Consider the following 25,527-nt stretch of genomic DNA (forward strand, 5'->3'; position numbering starts at 1 on the left):
AAGTGCACGAGCAGGTCTTCACCAAGCTCTAACTCAAGTGACTTGAGTTTTGATGCAAGATTGGACATCTCCATAATGTACTCCCTTATGTTCCCTTTGCCTTTATACTTCATGGAAATGAGTTTAGTCAAAAGGTTACTCGCCTCCGCCTTTTCATTTTTTGCAAAGTATTGCTCAATTTTCTCAAGAAATTTCTTTGCACTTTGACCCTTAGAAATAAAGCCCCAAAACGCCTCTCAAATAGAGCGCTTCATGATCATAAGGCACATTCAACATTGGGATAGAATTCACTTGGGCAGCATTTGCAGCACTGGTAATATTAACTAAAGAGAGAAAAAAAATAATAACATGTTCACAAATAATCAAGCAAGTCATGTAAAGTATATATATAACAAGACGTGCAAATGTTTCCCATAACAGATCCATCACAAGATACCCAGCACAACATTAATTATAGTCTTTGGACAGAGAAAATAATTTTTAATTAGTACTCTCAACGCAATGATCAAATATTGATAATTAGTTCTGTCAAATAATAGTCTTTCTTGGTACCGACTATTATTCACACAAAAAAAAACTTTATAATTGTCACATATTTATCATCGCAGGTATGTTATTTTTTGGTCAAATTGTGTCTTCCTTTGGGCTGATCACAATTTGCATAAATAATTTCATACTAACATCCATGCAATTTAATTAAATTAATTTACACAATAGAGGTTACTTTGGCAACATAATGGTTCAATCAATTTAATTAAAATTATAGGACACGCAAATAAATGAAAATAATCCGTAATGGTTAAATTTGCACCCAATTATGATAGTAGTAAATGTTTGAAAATAATAGCATGGTAAACTAATTACGCATCCGAAACAAACATACAACGGTACTATCATAAATTTATACTAATCACATGAATATCATAAAATATCAGTTTATCACAGTTTAAAAAAAACAGTTGGCCAAAAAATAATAAATTATTCATATAAGACAAAAGATCATTGTCAATATAAACAAATATATATATATATATATATATATATATATGAAATTGTGCCACATACTAAATATCAATACCAGATACGTAGAACCTTTATCCCAAATAGAATAATATGTCAGCAAATGCGACACAAAAAAAATTGTACAACCCCGTAAATCAAATACAGAGGTCTTTTCATAACTCTAAAGAGAAGAAAAACTTTATGGTCATAACACATAAATTTAGGGGTTTTACAATTTTATTGATCAAAATAGTTTCTCCCAAAATAAAATTAGGATTCATATAACTAAAAGGGATTCAGATATAATACATATCAAACAGAGCTTTAAATCTCAATAATCTAACAGTAATGGTGGCTCCGATACCACTTGTTGGTTATCTTTCAATAAACCTTATAAATACTAAATGAGCACCAAAATACATTACGTCAGATTATCAAAAGGTTTTAAGGAATACCTGGATCCATAGAGAGTTTGATCAACACGCCGTGGAATTTGACAATGGTCACGAAGAATTGGTTTAATGATCTTCCTCAACCAAATCACATTCTTCTTTATGGGACCTTCGTTTTTTCTTCAGATGAGAAGAGGAGAAACTGTTTATTGATTTGGTGTCTTGAGGACCATAACTATGTCTTATGTTTTAAACCTATTAGGGTTCTCATTATCCCCTAATGGATCAAACTGATTTCTGCTCATTAAATCCATATCAATTTTATTTTTTGTTGACAGTCTAATGGACTTACTTAAATAAATCATTTTATATTGAACTCATTTAAATATAAATAACTAATATAAATATTATAATATAATATGTAACTCATATTAATTAATTAGGAATTATAAAATTCCTAAAATATTTGTGACATGATGAGGAATAATGCCCGTAAACTTTCTGATAGATGAAGATGTGAAATTTCAGCTCGAGAATGAGATAGAGCAACCATCGACCAGAGTGGAGCTTAAGCAAAAGCAAAAGCAAGGTAACCAAGTCAAACAAGGTCAGAGTTTGTTCTTGTGCCGAGTGTGCGATTGCAGAAATTCACTACAACACAAGAGTTCTAGGTTGTGATTGAATCGAATAGCGTAAGATGTGTTCCGGGTGGGTTTTCCTTTCGCAGTAGTTAAGTCCGGCGAGTCTCTGGTAACAACTCTTTCCCCTTGTTGCATTCAGTGAGAGTGAAACCTGCTACACTGCTGGCAGAACAAGGGTTGATAATGTGATCTTCAAAGTATCGAACAAGTCTTTCTTAGAATAATATATATAATAAAATATGTGCACTTGACCACCCAAAACCACAGCGGCCCCAGTTTTTCAGCTGCCAGAACTAAAAAATACTACTATGAACCCAACTAACCTCTTATCAAACTGTGTTCATTGTTGACTTCAACATTCTACAACTGGGTCGGTTTTGTTTTCATCAAACATAAGTTAGTTCTCTCTCTTTTCCGCTGGTCAGCCTTAAAAAGGTACGTTCCTTTCACTCCCCCCCTTCTCCATTCTATTATTATATCTCAAGTATTATTCTTTTGTAAGGACTGATTTTAAAGAAATCAAGCTGTTTTGAAGAAGAATTTTCTCTTCCTTTTTTAGGGTGGGAAAAGAAGTTTTTCTTTTTTCTTTTTTCTTTTTAAGCCTGAGCAAATAACTTTCTTTTTAACATTATGATGCTTAAATGAAGTGGCATTTGATTCTTTGATAAAGGGGAAGGAATGAAGCTTTTATTTATATTTGAAGGGAAACTGATATAGAAAGTAGAAACTATCGACCTGAATAAATTTCTTGTGCTTGGTTGAATGAAGTTCTCCTTTTGTGTTAATCAAATAGCTTGTTCATCTCTTGAATCAGCGGATTCTGCACATTTCCTTTAATAAAGGACATCTACTACTTGCTAATCTTCACACATTCTGAACACTACTGAATATTGGGCATGATTGGAACTAGATAGGTGCACCTTTCTTTGTGCCTAGTGATCAAGAAGATTTATTGGAAAGGCATCCTTCTTCAGACAGTTTGTCAAAATGAGAATAAGTGCACCTGAAGGTTTTAATTCACCCCATTAGTGAACCTAATTATAAATCAGTACTCTAGCAGGTCAAGTGAGTGTGGAGGATTGCCAGAGCAATCTTTTCAACAAACATCACTTTCATGTGATCATCAGCCTAAATACCTTCTTTAAGACCTATCGACTTTTGAACACATGGATGACATTTTCTTGTACAAGTGTAACCTCTGGGACTAAGATACTTGGTTTTATGCCTGTAGGATAATGAAATCATGTGAAACCTGAAATGCACAAGTGTGGTCTGCAATGTAGGAAGTCCATTGCAAATTGAATAGCTCTTTGGTGTTTTTGCATTCCAAATTTCGTCACATCTATTTATATTCTATTTATAAATATCCACCTATCGATATATAATATATAAATTCCGAGCTAGACAATCATATGTTACCTTTTATCCGAAATAACCGTTGTCTCTTCCACAAATTCACCCGTTATCTAGCTTTGCCACAATATTTATCCTTCAAAATATAACTCATGAAACATCTCATTTTTAAAAAAATAAATTAAAAAAGATTTTATTTAAAAATAATGAGATTTTTATAATTTAATAAATAATAAAAAAATAATTTTATTAATTAAAATAAATATATGTTCTTAGAAAATAAAAAGGATGTTTTATTTATTCGTTGATAGAAAGTAAAATACAATTTTTTTTATAAAATAAAAAAATAGAGTAAATAATACACTGAGAGTACCATAACTATAAATTGAGACATATGGTTAGTTTACACTCTCTTTTCTCTCAAATTCGTTTTTCCTTCTCATTCTCCCAACATCCTCTCTTTTTTCGCATACACTCAAATATGTCCCAGTAAAACTACGATCTTGGACTCGTTAACCGTGGGATCATCATGAAATTTGAACATCAGATTCGAAACTCATTTTCACACAACCTCACCGTTGGGATTTGTGAAATAATTTATATACTGAGATAAATGTCCCTCACACGTAGCTCGCTTTTTTCCACATATACTCAAACCTATCTCAGTAAAACTACGATTCCAAAAATTTTAACCGTTGGATCGTCATGAAATTTGAACACCAGGTTTAGAACTTATTGTTGCACATCCAACCTTTGGGATTTATGAAATAATATATATGGTGAGAGAAATGTCCCTCACATGGAGACAGTGAAATGGAGGCTCTAATCCCTTCTCCTTTTCTCTAACGCTTGAAAACCCTAGTAGAGCAACTAGAGAAAAAGCTTGAGGAATCTTAGGGAACCGCTAGAGAGACTACTATCACTACCAGACTACACATGTGAGTTCGCTTAGAGACAATGGATGAGTTTATCGCAATTGGGGTTAGAATGAACATGTGTAGGGATCCTTAGAGAATTAAATTGGGATTTATTTTTGGGTGTTTACTCTATTGTAATTCTTCTTTTATGATTATCATTACGAGATTATTGTGTTTGACGGACCAATTGATGCTCTGACGTGAATTGGTTGATAAATTGAGTGTTCTTGGTGTTTTCATGTTTTTGATCTATGATTTTGATTTCTTTGATTTTGATATGATTATGTGAAATTTTTTGAGAGGTTTAATCATATGAACATAACATATTAATATTATTATTGTGTGACATGTATATAATGCATAAGGCGTGATAACGTGATGTCTTGGGATTATGGAAGTGTGATGAACTATGTGTAAGTGACAAGTTGAGTATGTGTTAAATTGTGAGATCACACGTGTGTATTGAAATGTTGTATGCATTAAGTTGTGAGCTATAAATCGTACAATCACACGACTGTAAGACCCTTTAAGGAAAACGAGTTAATGTGCGACGAGTATTATGATGGGATCCACTGTGGGAACCCAACAAATTTAATCACTTTGAGGCGCGACAAGTTAAAATTATTTTGAGAACAATTGAGGAGTCGTGTGTTTTGTAAAGTCTGTGTGCTAAAATGTTTTCTGGGTTGGACCTGAATCAGGAGAGAGAGGCCCTGATGGACTCTTCAAAGTGTAGCATTGAGGGTAAATACACTCGATTTGAATATTCCTTAAAGTCTATGTTGATCCCATATGGCTGGAGCACTCTTGCAAAATAAAGTGACTCTAACTGGTCTCTCTATAATTTTATCTAGTGAGAGTGACTTACCAATGTGTGGTCTATATTGTCATGTACTCCTGGGCACTCGACAAGGTTTTTCACTAATACGGTACGACATTGTATATAGAATTGAGTCTTAGTATATTTGTTGCATAACACTTGTGTATTGATCGATATTGATTGGTTGAGTGATTTTGTGTTTTGATCCTTAAGTGCGTGAATGATGCGAAAATGTGTGAGACGTGTAGTGTTGAGATGTCATGTTACGCGATAAGAAGTGAAATGACATGAATTGAGTTAAAGTAAATTGTATTTCATTTATATAATATGTATATCTATGTTATCTTGTTTCTCTTTATTAGTTAGGAATGTAATAACTCACTCCCTATGTATTGTTTGTGTTTGGATCCTGTAATAATCTCAAACTTTGTGTTCGTGGGAGCAGATGATTAGGTGGATGGTTATGGAAAATCTCATGCTAGAGAACGTTGGAACACAATGTTCTAATAGGATGTGACATTGAGACATGGGATTCTGTGAAACCCTCTACCCTCACATATATACTAATAAAGGAATAAAAATTCAAATATTAATTAAAATTATTTTTAAAACATTTTTAGAAACAAGTCTTTCAAAGGGGAAAAAGACTCACGTTCATTTTCTTCTACATCATATTCAAACTAGTCCAAATAAATAATAAAGTTATCTCAGCTCAAACAAGGTCGTCTAAGACTTTATACAATTAATATAAAATCTTATACCCCAATGTCACATCCTATCAAAGGGTTGTGTCCCGACGTCCTTCAGCACAGGGTTCCTTAAAGCAATTCACCTAGTCATCTGCTTCCCCAAACACAAAGTTCAAGATCATCACAGGATCCAAACACAAACAACACACAGGGAGTGAGTTATCACATTCCTAGCTAATAGAGAAACAAGACAACTAATTATACATATCATATAAATGAGATACCACTTGCTTAAACATAACTCACGTAATTTCACCACTTCGTCATTTCAAATTCACTTTTCAATCATCAATCACATTACACATGAATCACATAATCCGATCAACACATAATAACACATCAATTTCATAATGAACAATTAGCAGGCGTTATGCAATAGTTATGTTAAGACTCAAACCTATATGCAATGTGGTACCATGTCAGTGAAAAACCACCCTAGGGCGCTTAGGAGTACATAACAAGAGACATCATACAATGGATATGTCAGGTCACTCTCACTAAGTAAAATCATAGGGAGACCAGTCAGGGTCACAGTGTTTTGCGAGAATGCTCCAACCATATGCGATCAACATAGGCTTAAAGGAGCACTCAAACCGGGTGACCCCCAAGGCCTACACTCTGAAGAGTCCATCAGGGTCTCTCCCTCCTGATTCAAGTCCAACCCCTAAAATCATTTTTGCATGCAGACACTGCTCATGAATTATATAATACTCACGACCTCACACTCGTGTTTTAAACACGTTTAACACAATTGCGCTACAATTTAACACTGGTTCCTGAATAGGAAACCTACATCTTCTCTTTAACACTGGTTCCTAAATAGGAAACCTACACTTTTTCTTTAACACTGCACATCAACACTGGTCGGGTTATTGTACAATTCACAGCTTACAACACAAGTGATGTCTCATTAAGTGTTAACCACACACTTATTCGTATCCTTACAACACAAGTAATGTCTCATTAAGTGTTAACCACACACTTATTCACAGCCAAAACTCATTCACAATTTCACATCTCATAGTGTCACAATCCACCATTACATGTTTACACGTATCTCACAAATTAACACATGTTCAACTTTACACTTATACTTAATCTCAATAACAATATCATAATCTCAAGGAAACATGTTATTACACAATTCATCACATATTTCATTGATAAGCACTACTCATGAATTATACAATACTCACGACCTCACACTCGTGTTTCAAATACATTTAACACATTGCGCTACAATTTAACACTGGTTCCTAAATAGGAAACTTACATTTTTTCTTTAACACTACGCATCAACACTGGTGGGGTTATTGTATAATTCATAGCTCACAATACAATTATTGTCATATCAAGTGCTAAACACACTTCATGAATTACATACACTTTACCTATAAACCATGCAATACACACAACTATTCAATTGTTTTCAAAATCATTTTAACTGTCGGGTTCCCACAGTGGATCCCATCACAATACTTTTCGCCCTTAAATGGTCTTACAATTGTGTGATTGCACAGTCTATAGCTCACATCTCAATACACACATCTCAATACACATTCACCATTAATCACAGGTTTAAATTATCACAACATAGGAAATAAAACCCCTCAAATAATTTTACACAATTATATCAAAATCATGGGTCAAAACACAAAAACATCAAGAGCAATCAAGCTTATCAATCAATTCTTATCAGAACATCAATTGGTACATAAAACACAATAATATTGTATTTATAACCATAAAGAAAAAATTATAAGTCAATAAACATCCCAAAATAAATTCCAATTTAATCCTCTAAGAATTCCTATACATGTTCATTCTAATCTCCAATTGCGATAAACTCATCCCTTACCTCTAAGCGGGTTCACGTGTCTTCCGACAACGATAGCGCCATCTCTAGCAAGTTCCTGAGATTTCTCAATTTTTTCTCTGGTTGCTCTGATAGGATTCCCAAACTTTAGAGAGAATGAGAAGGGATTGAAGCCTCCATTTGTACTATCTTGATGCGATTCCTTTTTCTCCCTCCACGAACATTATCTCACAAATCCCAACGGTGACGGTGTGCGCACTTGAATTTCTAACAACATATAAAAATTTCGTGAAAATCCAACGGTTAACGAAACTGGGATCGTAATTTTACCTAGATAGCTCTAGGTTTCTGCGGGAAAGAAAAAGTCACGATGCAAACAATATTTCTCTTAGCTCCGACATATTTTCGTAGTTCCCATTGGTAAGAATGCTCAGAATTGAGTTGCGGACCTGGTGCTTAAATTTCACGATGATCCAACGGTGAATGAATCCGAAATCATCATTTTTCTGAGACAGGTTTGGTGGTCTGCAAGAAAAAAAGAGGGCTTTGGGAGGAGAAGAGAGAAAAACGAAAATGAGGGGAAGAAGAGGCATCGTCGGTCTGAAAACTGACCTAACATATCGCTATTTACACATAGAATACTCACAGCTTATTGTTTACTCTATTCATTTATTTTTATTATTTTATAAAAAGGAATACTATTTTATTTCCTATCAAATGAATAAATCAATATATATATATATATATATATATATATATATATATATATATATATATATATTCAAAGCATTATTTTTTTGCTACTATTTTTCTCTATTTATTTAATTATAAAAACATCATTGTTCTCTAAAACTTTATTTATTATTTATTTATACTAAAAAATATTTTTAATTTATTCACGAAAAATGGGATGTTACAGATTCTGGATTAATTGCATAAAGGTCTGAACATGTAATTTTTATCATTTTTTTCACATGTTGAGTCTTTAATTCATTCTTTGGAGTTTTAAACGGCCTTATTTTGAGTCTGAGATGTGTTTAATAAATTTTATTTTATAACGCTGAAGTAAATGTGATTCTTTTACCTATATGAATTTGTTTAAGTGATTTGAATAAAATTGAGTTAATTAAATTTCATATTTTTTATATTTTTCTTAAGTATATGTATATCGGAGTAAAAAGTATCACAACTCCTACCTCTCCCACACTAGTGGTGAATATCTGCCTTCAAAATATAGTTTCTAGTTTATTTTATGTTACTTTCTCTCAAATCATTCCCATAAATCTCCCGATCCTCGAGCTTTTTCCTTACCTTTCTACCTTCAAAAGTCACCGTTGACTTCTTCTATCGCTCTAATCTCTCAATACTACTTCATTCTTAGTTAACATTTTAATTTTTCTTTTAACTTTCGGTCTTTTTCTTTTAACACCTAAATAACTTTTTCAATAAAATTATCTTCATCAAATTGTCACAAAATTACTTTTTAAACATGTCTCTCTAGCCTCCTTCCTCCTTTAAAAATGTATAATTTAATTATTATTATTATTAGTATTAGTTGATGGTAAATGATTTGTAAATTTAAAATTAATTTTAAATTCTTTTATTTGTAATATGATACTACCATCTGACATTTGAAAAGGAGAATTAAACTATAAATCTCATGAAAAATTTGGATATTCTTATTTTTTTAATATCTATTTATCTATCACATTAATTGATAAGTTATACTTTATTCTCAAAAATATACATTATCTGCACTTACCATCAACTCATCCACAATAACCTAACAAACTTAACAGTTTTTGTCTCCTAAATTTTTATAAATATTTTTTCTTTTATTTATAGAATAAATATTTTTTCTTATAATCCTTACAATTTTTCTATTTTACTATTATTTAATTTTGTACTTTAATGTAATATTTTGTAAATATTTCTTATTTCTCTAAATTACGTCATATAAATTAATTTATAAACCCACACAACATGCGAGAAAATTTCTAGTTAATATATATTTACAATTCTACAAATCCAAATTAAAAACATTAATTGCTTTCTTGGATATTAGTAAAAATAAAAAAAAAATATAAATCATTATTATCATAAATTACTTTCTATTATTTACAAATAGAAATACTATCGATCTCATTTTTTTTCTTTTTAAATCATTCATAAAGAAAATAATTTCAATTTTTGGTTTCTTAAGAGACAGTGTTTCTTTGTTTCTATATTATATGTTGTGTGGTGGTATTTGATTTTCATAAAACCTTTAAAACTTTGACACTTCATCAATATGTATCAGCGAAGTATCCAAAAAGTATTGGTATCAGATACGTGAAACAAATTGAATTATCAATGCTTCAAAGGTTTGGATACGCCATCTATATGTGTCAATGAAATATCCAAGAATACCAGTAGTATCAAATACGTGAAGCAAATTGAAGTATTGGTGTTTCATTGGATAAACCAAATTCTCCCTCCTCAAAAGTTCACAATCATTGGAGAGCTTTCATATTCAGCTTTCCATTGTTATTGATTGGTAATTCCCTGAATGATCTCAGCATCTCCTCTAAAATCCATCTTTTTTTTTTTTCTATCCCTGTTTTAGATTGGAAAGAATCACAAAAATGTAGAAAATCATATAGCAGTAGCAGTGATAACCAAAACGAAGAAGGCATTGCAAGTCAAATAAAACAACTAATTAAGAAGAGATAGGTAAACTAAACGTTCTTATTTTTTGGTGTCTCTTCCTTACAAACCATTTGTCTGTTAATCTTATTTTTTTGTATTTCCCTTTTCTTCAACAGCAATCTGACAAGGTTAGCCTGAGTGTTCCAAGTTCCGACCTTGGAGCCACAGTTGGGTCCTCTTTTAAGGTAACAAGTGATAATGGGCCCCAAGACGGGACTTAATTTAAGAACAAAACCGAATTAGAAACACCAACCAAACTCAACATGCCATTATATACAGTGTAATGTACTCCCTCACTTGACAATTTAACCGCTAGGTTGTTGAAGAGGGCAGATTGGTATTATCTACATCATAACACAGTACTATAAAGTTAAAAAAGTGATTACACAAAAGGATCCATCATTTGCAAGATTAGGGTCCTAAGAGTTTCATGGCAACCTATTTTGAAATTGTAAGCACTTCCTGAAACATCTCCAGCATTAGCTCCCTATCTGCATGTCGGAAAAAGGTATCTATTTCATCTCTAACATCATATATCTTACCAAAATCAAATAAGTATGAGAAACATCCTTTCTTTAACTTGTGCAACTGGTAAAGCCTCGCATCATTTAGCCTATCCAGAACATTTCCCGAGTTAAGATCTTCCAGTAGGCTTTCCTCACTGGCATCTTTGAGATCACCAATCTCATATTTATTGGCTGCTCCAAGCAATGCAAGCCTGTGCTTCCAGAAATCTTGTTGCTTTATAGTGCCGTACAAGTAACTCAGAAGGGCCATGCAGGATTCTTGAGACATATCTTCTATGTGGATTGTAGATGTCTCTTTCTCATCACCATTGTGAAGATACAAGCTATGGAACACAGTAGAACTTGCAGATAAAACTGCCTTATGAGCCCTCAGGGTACCATCTGCAGTGATAATGGTGAGGTCAGCATGTATAGCCTCATCAAGCATACGGGACAAGCATCGAAGAGTGCTTTGAGCTGCAACAGTTTGCAGTTTTCCATCAGATGGCCATACAGATCTGGTTTCACCCTGATTTTCAAAAGAAACAATCAACGGTCAAGAAGCAACAATCTAATACTAGTTCAAAGGTTCCCTGGAGCTGGAGACAATGAAATTTATTAGATAAAGGACATGATGTGCTGCTTAGTGCTTAGCAAGTAACTTATACCAATATTTTTATAAACAGATGAATATTTAGAGGAAAAAACAAACACCATTATATTTACAAATTATAAAATTATTTAATTACATCAATATCATATAAATATATTAATGATTATAAAAAGTAGCGACTCACATTCACGGGGCAGGTCCTCAGGTCAAGAAATTCAATATCAATAACGAAGCGACCAAGGAATGCAGTATCAACAGGCCAGACAAAGTCTTCACATGTCCTAAGCACCCTTTCATGAACTGAACATTAAAAGCACATACAAATGAAGGTGTAAGCTGTGTCAGCATTTCATTATACAATCTTGAAGTTGGTACAGGTAAATGCAATTTCAATTTTCATGGTTGCCATTTTGAGGTGGTGATGCAAATTGAGCCCTATTTCTTGTAGGTAAGCAAAAGTGAAGAGTGTATGTGTACAACAGCAGATGCCAAAATCATAACACTAGAACTTCTGCTATAAGGCTAAACCCTGATGATACCAAAACTGGGAAGCAAACATCAAGCTTATGTTGGTAACTTGAATTTAACGGTCAGGATAAAAAAAAAAATCTTACATGCATTTTGAGAGTAAATTTCTAGATTCTAATGAAATTGCTCCAAGTACTTTTCACTCAGCATACTGAAGTTTATCTATACAGGAAAAATAAATAAAACACAAGATTAACTATATTTTTAGACAAAAATGACAAATGACTTTATTTGAGTTTGGTCCTTCAAAAAGTTTTATGTTGGTTTTAATCCTCACAATTTTTATTTTTTTTAAATAGTCGTTGTTAGCCTGTTACCACTTAGGGGAAATGTGGCAAGCATCTAGTCATGTCATGTTAGCAATCATTTTAAGGTGACATGTGACATGACACAACTAGATGCATGTCATGTCATTACTAACTTTTTTTGGTGAAAAACATCATATCATGAGTCATGACTAAGTTGCGATAACTGACAAAGATCATTTAAAAATAAACATGGACCAAAACCAATAAAAAAAATAGAAAACTAAAACTATAATAAGACATATTTACTAAAACTATAATAAGCCAATAGTAATATAGAAGTAGACTGTTTTCTGTGATCCTTATGTTCCCAATGCATGATAAATTTCTTTTATTGCCAAAGGCTTAACTACTTCCCACAAAAGCCAAAAGTGAAAAGCCAGCTCATTCAAGAAGAGAAATAACAAAAGGTGTGAAAAATAAATAATGAGGATAAGAACTTTCATGACCAAAATCATTTTTTTGCCACAAGACTTTATCATAATTATAGGAAGTGTTTCTGGTCATGTGAGCTCTATTTTAAAAAAAGTTCGTACTAACTGCTGATGATTTGATCACAACATGAAAATTATGTAACAAGTATGGGTAATTAAATGTGTAAGTTGGCAATGTTTCAAGGCTTGACAAAACTCCGCAGCATTTTAAAGTCACAAGTTTCTTATTGTTAATCACAAATATTTAAAATACACATTGTTTCAAATCACCACAGTTAAATGTCTTTAAAACAATGTTATTTATCATGAATTCTGAACAAGCAGTTTTCTTTACATGCTTACTCCAGAACAATCCTTTTGGTGATATGGAAGCTACTACTAATGCAGAATAGTTATTGTTGGAATATGAAATTGATAAGCACCCAAGCACTTGGGGAACCCTCCCTTAAAAGCCAGTTGTCAATGGGGATAACTAAACCACTTAAGTACTCCACCGAGCATCCCACACTATTCAACGTGAATTGTGAGACTTAGGCACCCAAAATACCAAAGTCTCTATCAAGCACCACCCTTTAGAGCCAACGTATTGGCAATTGCACTCTACAACGCTTCACTAAACATTTTTGGTCAACTATCTGTAGGTAGCCCTTTCCAAGACACTAATAACTAGCTCTGGTACCAATTGATAAGCACTCAAGCACTTGAGGAACCCTTCCTTAAAAACTAATTGTCAAGGGGAGAGAATTAAGCCATTTAAGTACTCCACCAAGTATCCCATAGTACTCAATATGAGACCTAGGCACCAATAACCAAGTTCCAATAAGAAATGTATAATGATCACATGTGCTTATTAATTTGTGTGTTGTAAAAGTTTCTGCATACTTGTGACACAAAAACTTGAATATTGCATAGTTGTGTTGTGTGTAGAAGGATGTAATACGTGAGCAGTGAGATGATGCATCAGTTTGTTAAAACCTAGTCACTATTCCTTAATACCAACATCCATCGGCCACATTTGTCCACAATTTCCACCAACATGAAGAAACACGACAAAACCACAGCCGCGACCACAATTTAAAATTGTTAGGAACCAAGAATTGATATGGCAAAGAAAAGAAAGAATTTTATTGAATAAGATGAGAAGAACAGAACATAGGAGAGAAAACTCTCCTCCAAGAGTTTCTCCTTCACAAAGGATTTCTCCTTTCACAAAGAGCTAATGTTCAATCTACAAATGATAAGATCCCCCTTTCTCCTATCCTTCTTCCCCTATTTATATCTAATAAACCCCTCTAACTAACTAACTAACCCCTTAACTAACTAATCAATATCCTAACTGTAGTAACTAACTCCCCCTTCTTCATAGTTCTAACAATAACCTTGCCCACACAGCATAAAATCACATTGCCCAAAATTTTCACCTCTTTTCTCTTGGTGTCTCCCCTTACTTAAAACAAACAATTCCATTCCTTGATAATAGCCACACAGTAATAACTACTGACAAATCAAAATCAGAATCTAAAAGTTTGGCCTACAAGTATAATCTCCATCAAATGTTCCATCATATCTCCTTGCAATCAACAACCCCAAATTCCATCTTTTCACTCACAAACACACATGGATCAACTAAAACGAATTGAGATAAAATATTTTCACATGATCAATTAAGGTCACACTATCTCAAGTCTCAACATTAAGACACTGACATCTCCCAACAAATGTTATTCATACACACGAACTTGGAAATCCATTGAACCAATAATCACATACTTTAAAGACATAGTTATTTGTCAACCATATCACATACCATGTTGGTCTTAAATCAATATTAAGATTTATAGCATGTTTGGAAACACGTCAAGAACAGCAGAACTAAATTTAGGCTGTGAAAGCTATAACTATTAAAAATCGCATCCAAAACGTGAAACCAAACACGCTATTAATTAATAACAGAAAACCAAAACCTGAATCCAAAACCTTGGCTACAAAAGGGGAAAGAAAAGAAGGGAATGAGTAATGTGGCACAGACCAGGGGAAATGTAAAATTTGCGGGTAGGGCCAGAGTTGTTGGAGACTCGCAGGATGAAGCGTGCCACGGGTGGCTGTTCCTTAGTAAGCCGAGAAGGCTCCGGAAAGATGTGTATGTAGAGGTACCTGTTCCTCTCTATGGACATGAACCTGAAAAAACATAACAACATATACATAACAATTCAGGCACAATCACTCACAACACAAGGGTATTAAATTAAGAAAATTGGTGTACCAGTTCCAAATTCCGAGCTTGAAAGGGTCTGATTTCTTGTAGGAGCAGGGTCCGAAGTTGTCGATTTTCCATTGGGCTAATCTGGCGATGGTTTCGACCTTCGAATCGGACATGATGTCGGTGGTGACTGGTGAGTAACTGAGTGTGTTGCTGTGGCTATTGGGAAAGTGCGGAGATCGAAGGAGAAGAAGGGAGAATCACAGGCAGAAAGACCAGGGTTGAACTGTGTCAAAAAAGCATCTTTGTATAAAGAAAAATAAAAAACAGGCAAGTTTCTAATGTTTGATGTGTGTCATTGATTGTTAACTCCCGTTATTTGGGTTTCGTTTTTGGGTTTCGTTTAGTTTGGATTTTGATCCTATGCAGTTATTGGTGGAACGTCACAAATCCCATCCATTAATTTATCTTTTAAATAAGGTTTAAATATAACTAGTGGAGAGCCTATAAGTGACATAAATACTATTGGTTAAAGTGTTGTTTGTATCATTAGATTGTAAGTGAATAAATAATATTTATTTTTTACTGTAAGTGACATGAATATTATTTGTTAACATGTTGTTTGCATATAACATAAAGATAATTTGTATGAAGAGTTGATTGTGTTAAAAATATTTAAAAATTGATTTAAATTATATAAAAGAAACATAGGAAATAAAATAAAAAATATTTTGTTTTTCAGGAAAAAAATTATTTTAGATGTATTTAATTGTGAAGAGGGACTAAATTTTTAAAATAATTTTGTAGTGGGCCTGATAGGTGGTGGTATCACACCCTTCTCAAAGGAACCGTACATGAGACTCTCGCGTCAACATAAATATTATTAATCATGGTGTTGTTTGTATATAAGATAAATAGTCAGTGTGTTGTTTGTATATAATATAAAAATAATTTACAAAAAGAGTTGATTGTGTTGGGAATATTTTGAAATTGATTTAAATTATATAAAACAAATATAGGAAATTAATTTAAAAATATTATAGTTTTGCAGGGAAAATTTTATTTTAGATGTATTTTATTGTGAAGAGGGACTAAATTTGCATAATTAGTGGGCATAAATACTATTAGTCAGGGTCCTGTTTGTATATAACATAAATATTGTTTGTAAGAAGAGTAGATTGTGTCGAAAACATTTTGAAATTATTTTAAATTATATAAAACAAACATAGAAAATAAATTATAAAATATTGCGGGTTTGCAGGGTATTTTACTATAAGTGGTACAAATATTAATAGTCAGGATTCTATGTTGGCATTAGTCAAGATGTTGTTTGTATATAATATAAAGATAATTTGTAAAAAGAGTTGATTGTGTTGAAAACATTTTGAAACTGATTTAAATTATATAAAAGAAACATAGGAAATAAATTCAAAAATATTGTATGCAAACGAACACAAAGACCAAAAACGAACGACATACGAACGTGTGTAAAAAAGAGCAAAACAGAAACAGTAGTACGCATCAAAACGAACAGAAAGGCATAAACAGTAGCAATGTAAATTAGAATCAGACAAAGCTCACACATGTTTTCACCACTTTCAGTCCAAAAGAAACTGAAAAAAGGTTAACAGACAATGAACACAATCGCAAAAAAAGAAGCAAATGCAAGACAAACCAAAAGTTTACTTTCATATGAAAAAAAAAATTTCCACATAAATTATATATATTAATGTGGTCTAAGAACACAGCATGGTGTGATAGGATTTTTTTTTTTTTGATCAAGTAAATCTGAAAACAAATCATGAATATAACATGGTTTATAAAACATAAACACTGGAAGAGGCAACAAATAAATATAAGATCACTATAGCAGGGAATGTGTAAGATGAGCAAAGTAGACAATAATATTGCTTTATCAACAATGTTTAGTTTACCATACCAAAAATTTGTAGTACAGCAATTGTAAATTACTAATATAGCATATTAAATTAAACAGTCATTTCATTCAAATTCAAACCATGAAATTTCAAAATTGAGTGATACATTTGTTAACAATGTCATACGACAAAACAAAATCTGAAAGCCAAAATTTATGTGTAACACATGTCAACTGCATCAGAAATATAGTCGATGTGTAAAATGCTTAACTGTGGCTCTACCAATAATATTCATGTTGAAAATAAAATAAAAATAACATGTGCATACAATAGTGATTATATTATGAGAAGTCAAAAAACAAAATAAAAATGTTTTTATGAACCAATACTCATGTAAGAAAACATGTACCCACAAAGGTTAGCAGAACAAAAAAAACCACAAAATTAAAAATTGAATGACAGTAGCCAAAATGCAAAAGCCAAGAGAACAGATGCAAGGCCAATTTTTGATGGGTGTAGTAAAAAAGAAGAAAACGAAAGGAACAAAAGGAGTGGGTGAAAATGAAAATGCCAACACAAAAAAATAAATGTTGTTTCAATTAAATGAGAGGACAGGGGAAAAACATAAAAGACAGATAAATCAAAGTACATAAACTAAAGCTAATAGTCCCAATTCTTTCTCCGGCGGATGACAATTTCCCATATTTTATCAATGGTCCTATAATAGAAGGAGACTTCATCACCGTGGGAGAAATCATTATCTGCAAGGAATTGATATCATGGTTGTACAACATATTTGCACCCAACTCCACCATCAACCACGACAACATTCCACTGTAATGGAGGTCCAAATCTTCTGAGAATGGTCATGTGTTGACTGCAGGCATTTACATGTGTCATGACACAGTTGGGGAGTCTCTGCATGGGAAAAAAAACAACATGATATATAAGCCTGAATTAATAAGCAACATTGAAGAGGTTTTCATTGTTACTAGTGGTCCTGGTGCACCAAGCATTGATTGTGTGATTTCAACTGTCCAAATATGTTGTCTTGACATAACTTTTGGCCTTCCGCAAGTCAGGCATTCCAGTAAGGGAACGAAATAAAGATCAAACATGGATTTGTTGTTGCATGCCAAGAATTTAATTATCACAGATTCAAAAATTGATAAATCTTTTCTGAATTCTTTCAGCCCTTCCGCAAAGTAGACTTTTGCTCGATGCTGCCTTAGCCTGATTTGGTATATTGTTCCATCATATCTAAAGTTGACAAACTCAGGGTATTCTGGTGCCCATTGTCGATGATAAAAAGAGGGCACTTCTATAATGTTCTGCAAATAATCATAGCAAGAAAGCAAATATGAAATTATATGAAGAATAAAAAGAATTAGTATGTAACATTACCATATCATTGTGTAATATTGCAGTGAACTGTAGGATTAATGGATTTGTGTGAATTGGATATTGAATCTGCAGTGAGAGGAAATGCAAAAAATGAAAATCAAGTATGGTACTGAAATAGGAAAGTGTAAAATATCTGGACAATGACAACAACATAATAAAATGAATGAATAGGACTATCAGTGAAGATGAGAGATCAATATAGGCCCAAATTCCAAAGTTTAGCAGCATAATTTGCTATCCAGAAACAATTGAGGTAAAGAATAAGCATAAAAAAAGGAATTGTAACGTGCAAAGTCATGAAGAAACAGAGGAAATAACAATCCTACCAGTAGAATATTATATTTAATTGCTATCTATCAGTGGTATATTCCAAATAAACAAAGCAAATAACAATGGAAATTGTGTATTTGTTGTCTGCTGGTAAAAAATGAAGAAAATAATGTTTACAACATTTGACAATATTAATGAGTCAAAATATATCCCTGTATGCATTCAAAACATAAAGGAAGAAAGAAGGGTTTGTTTCATAGCTAGATCAAGATCAAAATAGCCGGAGACAAAGAAAACCTAGGTATGACAAAGGTCATGCATTTTTTCAGTATTTCAGTCGAAAGCAATATACATAAAAACCAAATAAAAATAAAACGATTACATGCAAAGGAAATCAAAAGCTGAGCGAGTAGGAAGCAAAACAAAAACCCAAACCGAAAAAGGAAAACAGAGAATGAGCAATGTTCAAAGTAATTTGAAAAAGTAAGCGAGTAATTGGTTTTACATTCACCTTGCTTGTTGCTGATGATGAATCAGAACTGGTACTTATCTTGGTTGTCTCAATCGATAACTCTGAAGCCATTCTCCGAGCCGTTTCAGTATTTTTTGTTAAAGGAATGAACATTGAATATTTGCCAAAGAAGTGGTCTGTGGAGAATAAATGTTGCAGTGACACAGTAGTTGGTGAAAATGTTGAAGTGGCGGAATACGGAGGGGTTTAAGAATTGTCGAGCATTCAATGCAGTATGGCAAGATTGGAGGTGGAGAGTCATGTGAATCATTGTGAATGTATTTGTGGTGGCGTACACAGCCAAAGTGTTTTTTTTTTTTTACTGAATGTCCACAACCAATATTGATATTTATAAAAATGTAGAGAAACAAATATATGAGCAAAAAATAATCAGCATGTATATAATATGACAAGTATGCACAAATAAAAATATGAGAAGAAGGTATATAAAAAAATATTTGTGAAAACTCAAAAAACAAAATAAAGGGAGAACACCTGAAAAAAAATTAAGGATTTTGTCTTGGGAAAAATCATAAAACCCAAAACTTTTTTATGAAGATGAAAAAATTTAACCATAAACCAAAAAATCAAAGAATACAAACTTGCTGAGGAAGAGAGGAAGAGAGAGAAGAAGGTAGTGACAGAGACAAAAGAAAAAAAAAGATAAAAAAAGAAACAGTGAAAACGCATGAGAGAGAGAAATGGAAAAAAGCAAAACACGTGGAAAGCGAGAAGGCTCGAGAACGCTTCCAGACTCCACGGGAGCTAGAAAAGAGGGGAGAATGAAAGATTGGAGAGTGGTGAGATTGAGGGGAGAAAGCACGCGTCTGAGATGTACACAGAGGAAAGTGGAATCCACGCGTCAACTAATCAAGAAGACCAAATTGATAATAAATAATTTTTTTAAAAAAAAATTGCAACAACTGACACTAAGGAAGAGAGAAGTGGTCTATTAAAACACAGCTTCAGAATTGAGGAGGGAAAAAGATAAAAATATCAACCATATTTTTAGCCAGTTAAAATAAAGAAGATAGTTTAATGTTTTTTAAAAATCGGATGGAACACATCATTTAATTATTAACTTTTCTTATATATGTATGAATTTATATTTATATAAAATATTAAATTAGGATAAGTTGCTTTTTTAATTTTAAAAATGAAATATATATATATATATATATATATATATATATATATACACATATAATTTTTTTAAATCATTTGTCTGACTTAAAAGGCATAATTTTAATTTTAATTTTATAATGTTGAATGAAATAAAATTAATAGAATGAGAATTTAGTATAAAAATCTTTGATGTTATTAATAATATTTAATGCCTGTTTTAATTATGGCCCATATAAAACTGTAGATGACAAAAGTAAGGTAACCTTAGACAAAATTGAAGTTATATTTCACATATTTTCTGTATTTTTAATTTTTCATAAAATGGAAAGGGATGTAAAAAAATAATGAAATGGATTTTTTTGCAAAATAATAAAGGAGGAAAAACAAAAGCGAAGAAGAAAAAAAGGAGAAGTTGAGGAAGAGAAAAGAGGGGAAACTAAATATTGATAGAGAAGAAAAGAGAAGAAGTTGAGGAAGAGAAAGAGGGAGGGGGAAGAGAATCCGGACTGATGCAATAGAAATGGAAGAGAGAGAAGAAAGTTCTCGAATTAAGGAGAATTAAATGGTGCGGTGAAATCCGGCAATTAGAAAGTGACATGTGGCTTGGTGGTTGTGGAAATAAATAAATAATAAATAAATAAATTTAAAAAAGGGAGGAATTGCAACAACGGGCACAAAAAGAGGAAAGGGACCTTCTAAACACAAACCGTTAGGAAAGGATGAAGCCTTGCACGTGGACTGAAGTGAGCAAAGAAGGTAGAGGGTTTATTATTTTTTGATTGGACATGTGTCAACAGGACAGAATTCCGGTATCAACCTTTGATCCCTTTGTTTCGAAATATAAATTTGTGATTTCTTAAATTTTTTTAAAATTCACACTTTTTGTTTAATCTTTAATTTTACTTATATTTAATTTTTTTCTTTTTTTACTTTGTAACCAACCAATACATTTTTCAATAGTACCTTAAATGAATATATTAAATTAAGAATTCAATATAATAAAAAAGATAAGAAATAAAACATTTAAAAATAAAAAAATGTGAGCAAAATAAAAAGGAAAATAAAATTAAATGTCTTTAGGATAAAAAGCCAAATGTGCATATTAAACAAAATAAGGAGATTGAAATGACATTTAAGCCAAATAACTAACTACAAAAAATCTGAATTCAAATTTAAAAAAATTTTGGTTTTTAAATTTTTTTAAAAATTCACACTTTTTCTTGAATCTTTATTTTTTTTATATTTTATTTCCTGTTTTTTACTTTGTAACCAACCAATTCATTTTTCAATAGTACCTTAAATGAATATATTAAATTAAGAATTCAATGTAATAAAAAAATAAGAAATAAAACATTTAAAAATTAAAAAATGTGAGCAAAATTATAAAGGAAAATAAAATTAAATGTCTTTAGGATAAAAAACCAAATGTGCATATTAAACAAAATAAGGAGATTGAAATGAAAAAGAGCTACCATGTTCTGAGAAAAATAGACTGATGATGACCCCATTTTGATTGATGGAGAAATTTTTATGTTACTTTGTTTTGACAGTTTAAAGTTGTAATTTAATCATTATGATTTCCAGATAATGCATTTTATGTTACACTGACTTATTTAATATTAGTTATTTTATTCATTTCACTTTAGTATGAAATTTTTTTTCCATTTTTCTCTATTTTAATTTATAGCAATTTCGGGATTTTGGAAGTAAAAGGAGCTTGCAAATTGATGGTTTTCTGAAATGCATTGGTTGCAATTTTACCGTGCATTATTGTTTCAAAATGTTAATTTTTTTCAAAAAAAAAAATTCCGAGAGGCTTTTATTTTCATTGTATCATATTTTTGTCATTACTACATTTGATTTATTATATAATCGAATTCAATATAATGATATGTTAGTATGAATACAAAAAAATAATTGTATTTATTATTTATTATTTGAAGTCAATCAAAATTTAAATATGCAGTTATCACATGTCATCTTCCCTTTTAAAAATTATTTCGATTAATTACAAATGATCTGCAATCAATCAAATTGTTTGAAACAATCAAAATTGAATCATAATATATTTTTGAATCAATCAAATTCATATTTTAAAGCATATATATTTTATACAACTGCAAATCATCCACAAAGTTAGAAATCATTTTTAAATATTTTGTTCAAATATGGGAATAATCATAATCTTCAAATTAATTATCATATTCTGTTGGTATAGGTCTATTAATTTTATACGGGCCATAATTGGTAAATAATTTTACGACCCACTCTTAAAATGATTTGATTGATTCAAAATAAAAATAGTCTTTCAAAAATGAAAACTGAAAATATTTTCAGAAAACTAAACAGCTTGTTTTAAATATTTTGTTCAGATATGTGAATAATCATAATCTTCAAATTAATTATCATATTTTGTTGGTATAGGTCTATTAATTTTATACGGGCCATAATTGGTAAATAATTTTACGACCCATTCTTAAAATGATTTGATTGATTCAAAATAAAAATAGTCTTTCAAAAATGAAAACTGAAAATATTTTCAGAAAACTAAACAGCCTGTTTTGAAGTAGAATTTTAGGTTGAAAAAAATAATGAATATGAATAGAATTTTAAACTAAAGTATTGATCGAATTTCGAATTAAATAAGTATTGTTATTTTAATATATATGTTGATGTTGCCTATTGTGTTGGGAAACATTCATGGTTAGAAGTAAGGTGGTGGGAGTATTGCAAGGATTGTAATGCTTAAGTCAGTTACAAACCCAAAAGAATATAAGTAAGGAAATAAATATTAAAAGGTACAATTTGGTATGGATTTATATGAGAGTGTCCATTGTGATTTGTGAGAGAGTGACTTATTCTTGTTAAGCTATGATTTGGGTGGCTTTATAAGGATATTTGTGAGAGACTAAAATTAAACTGTAAAGTTCAGGGGGCAAATTATTAAGTAGAATTCTAATATAGAAATTTATAATTTATAGACCTAGGATTCTATTTTATCATCAATCCAATCACCATTCACGTTTTTTATTTTTCTTATCAAGGAATAGATTGTTTTACTTTAGGATAAAAGTAATAAAGAATAAGCTTCTTCTCATCACAACCTTACAAAAAATACAAATAGCTACCAATACATTTCACCTTAACTTTATTCATTCATTCATATTCATATTAGTAAAAAGTAAAAAATCCATCATCCCTTACAATAAAAAGCAGAAGGGGATACAACTATCACAGAACTAAACTACTTTACTTAAACAACCTCTTTTGAATCCTAACTATAGAAAATCAAAATCAAAACCTGATATAAAAAAAAGAACCAAATCAAAATTCCACAGGTTTTCTAGGAACACAACTGCAATTAGCAATCTTCCTACAAGCTTGGCATAGTACTTAAAACAACCAACATCATCCTACATGATAAATGATAAAATCAGAGATAAAAATAAGGAAGAAAAGCTAATGGTAACATCACTTGTTTTTTTGGCAAAATTAAATGTAACCACTCACCAGGTCTGCCAGTGCTCCATTTTTTCTCTCTGTTATCTAGGATAAAGAGAAGCACATTAAGGTGTCCACACATAGTAAAAGGTCAGAAAGCATAAAGGGAAAAATGTATATAAAAGGTATATAAAAGGGAAGATATATAGTAAAAGAAAGAAGGTATCGTTGTACTCATGTAGAAAACAAAATAAAGGCAGAACACCCCAAAAAATTTAAGCTTTTATGTTAACGAACCTGTACTCATGAAGTTTTTTAGATAAAAATCGCAACTTTAATGTGTTCTTCCACCTTCTCTGCACACAACATGTCAAAAAATATATCGAACCATTACACAATCAAAAAAGGACGAAAACACAAAAAGCTAAGCATAAGAAGCAATGAGCACGTTGGAGAAGGCTGAGGAACACAAAAAAATGTAAACTTTTATATCTTGAGAAGTCAGAAAACAAAATAAAGGCAGAACACCCAAAAAAAATTAAGCTTTTGTGTTTACGAACCTGTACTCTTGGATTTTTTGAGATAAAAATCGCAGCTTTAATGTATTCTTCCACCTTCTCTGCATAAATAAACACACGTCTTCTACCATTGTAGTTCAAGAGGGAAAAAGAGAAGAACAAAAGAAGAAGAAGAAGAAGAAGAAGAAGAAGAAGTGAGAAGTGAGAGAAAAAGGTCAGCACACAAATGAAAAAAAACAAAACAAAGGCAGAACACCCAAAAAAAATTTGAGCTTTTGTGTTTACGAACCAGTAGTCATGGAGTTTTTTAGATAAAAATGGCAAGCTTTAATGTGTTCTTCCACCTTGTCTGCATACAACATGCCAAAAAATATATCGAACCATTACACAACCAAAAAAGGACGAAAACACAAAAAGCTGAGCATAGGAAGCAATGAGCACATCGGAGAAGGTTGAGGAACACAAAAAAATGTAAAATTTTATATCGTGAGAAGTCAGAAAACAAAATAAAGGCAGAACACCAAAAAAAATTTAAGCTTTTGTGTTTACGAACCTGTACTCTTGAATTTTTTTTAGATAAAAATTGCAACTCTAATGTGTTCTTCCACCTTCTCTGCATAAATAAACACACGTCTTTTACCATTGTAGCTCAAGAGGGAAAAAGAGAAGAACAAAAGAAGAAGAAGAAGAAGAAGAAGAAGTGAGAAGTGAGAGAAAGGGGTCAGCATACAAATGAAAAAAAAAACAAAATAAAGGCAGAACACTCAAAAAAATTTAAGCTTTTGTGTTTACGAACCTGTACTCTTGGATTTTTTGAGATAAAAATCGCAGCTTTAATGTGTTCTTCCACCTTCTCTGCATAAATAAGCACACGACTTCTACCATTGTAGTTCAAGAGGGAAAAAGAGAAGAACAGAAGAAGAAGAAGAAGAAGTGAAAAGTGAGATAAAGGGGTCAGCGCACAAATGGGAAAAAAAAACCATACGCGTTTGACGATAAAAAGGAGCAATAAGGAAGTAGAAAGGAAGTACCTTGTAGAGGAAACACACGTCCTCTACCATTGTAGTTCAAGTGAGAGTAAAAAAAGAATAGAGGAAGAAGAAGAAATGAGCAGTGAGAGAAAGGGAAAGAGAGAGAAGGAAGAGGAGGGGAAGAATCTGGATGGATGCAAGAGAAATGGAACAGAGAGAAGAAAGTTCTGGAATTAAGGAGAATTAAATGGTGCGGTGAAATCTGACAATTAGAAAGTGACACGTGGCTTGGTGGTTGTGGAAATAAGGAATTGCAACAACTGGCACAAAGAAGAGAGAATGGGCCTTGTAAAACACAAACCTTCAGAAAGGAGAAAGCCTTCACGTGACAATGAGCAAAGAAGCATAAAAGAAGGCCTAAACTGGACAGGTGTCAACAGGACAGA

The 25,527-nt window shown here is 31.9% G+C and overlaps 1 protein-coding gene and 2 long non-coding RNA genes across 3 annotated transcripts; 1 reads left to right on the forward strand and 2 right to left on the reverse strand.

Moving 5' to 3' along the window:
* The first annotated feature begins 1,972 nt into the window (after window positions 1–1,972).
* On the forward strand, window positions 1,973–3,359 carry LOC114383287. The gene is made up of 2 exons (XR_003660454.1): window positions 1,973–2,470; window positions 2,850–3,359. It is a non-coding gene; the product is annotated as an uncharacterized LOC114383287 (long non-coding RNA).
* Window positions 3,360–10,599: 7,240 nt separating this feature from the next.
* On the reverse strand, window positions 10,600–15,363 carry LOC114382936 (BTB/POZ domain-containing protein At1g21780-like). The gene is made up of 4 exons (XM_028342482.1): window positions 15,028–15,363; window positions 14,794–14,942; window positions 11,682–11,797; window positions 10,600–11,413 (listed from the first exon to the last, which is right to left on the reverse strand). Exons 1-4 carry the CDS (start codon window positions 15,138–15,140, stop codon window positions 10,817–10,819), a joined length of 975 nt encoding a protein of 324 aa, XP_028198283.1. The 5' UTR covers window positions 15,141–15,363; the 3' UTR covers window positions 10,600–10,816.
* Window positions 15,364–23,286: 7,923 nt separating this feature from the next.
* LOC114383755 lies at window positions 23,287–24,968 on the reverse strand. Its single transcript, XR_003660596.1, has 3 exons — window positions 24,907–24,968; window positions 23,890–23,948; window positions 23,287–23,697 (listed from the first exon to the last, which is right to left on the reverse strand). It is a non-coding gene; the product is annotated as an uncharacterized LOC114383755 (long non-coding RNA).
* Between the last annotated feature and the right edge of the window lie 559 nt (window positions 24,969–25,527).

Source organism: Glycine soja, chromosome 14 (genome assembly GCF_004193775.1).
Source record: "Glycine soja cultivar W05 chromosome 14, ASM419377v2, whole genome shotgun sequence".
Lineage (NCBI taxonomy): Eukaryota > Viridiplantae > Streptophyta > Magnoliopsida > Fabales > Fabaceae > Glycine > Glycine soja.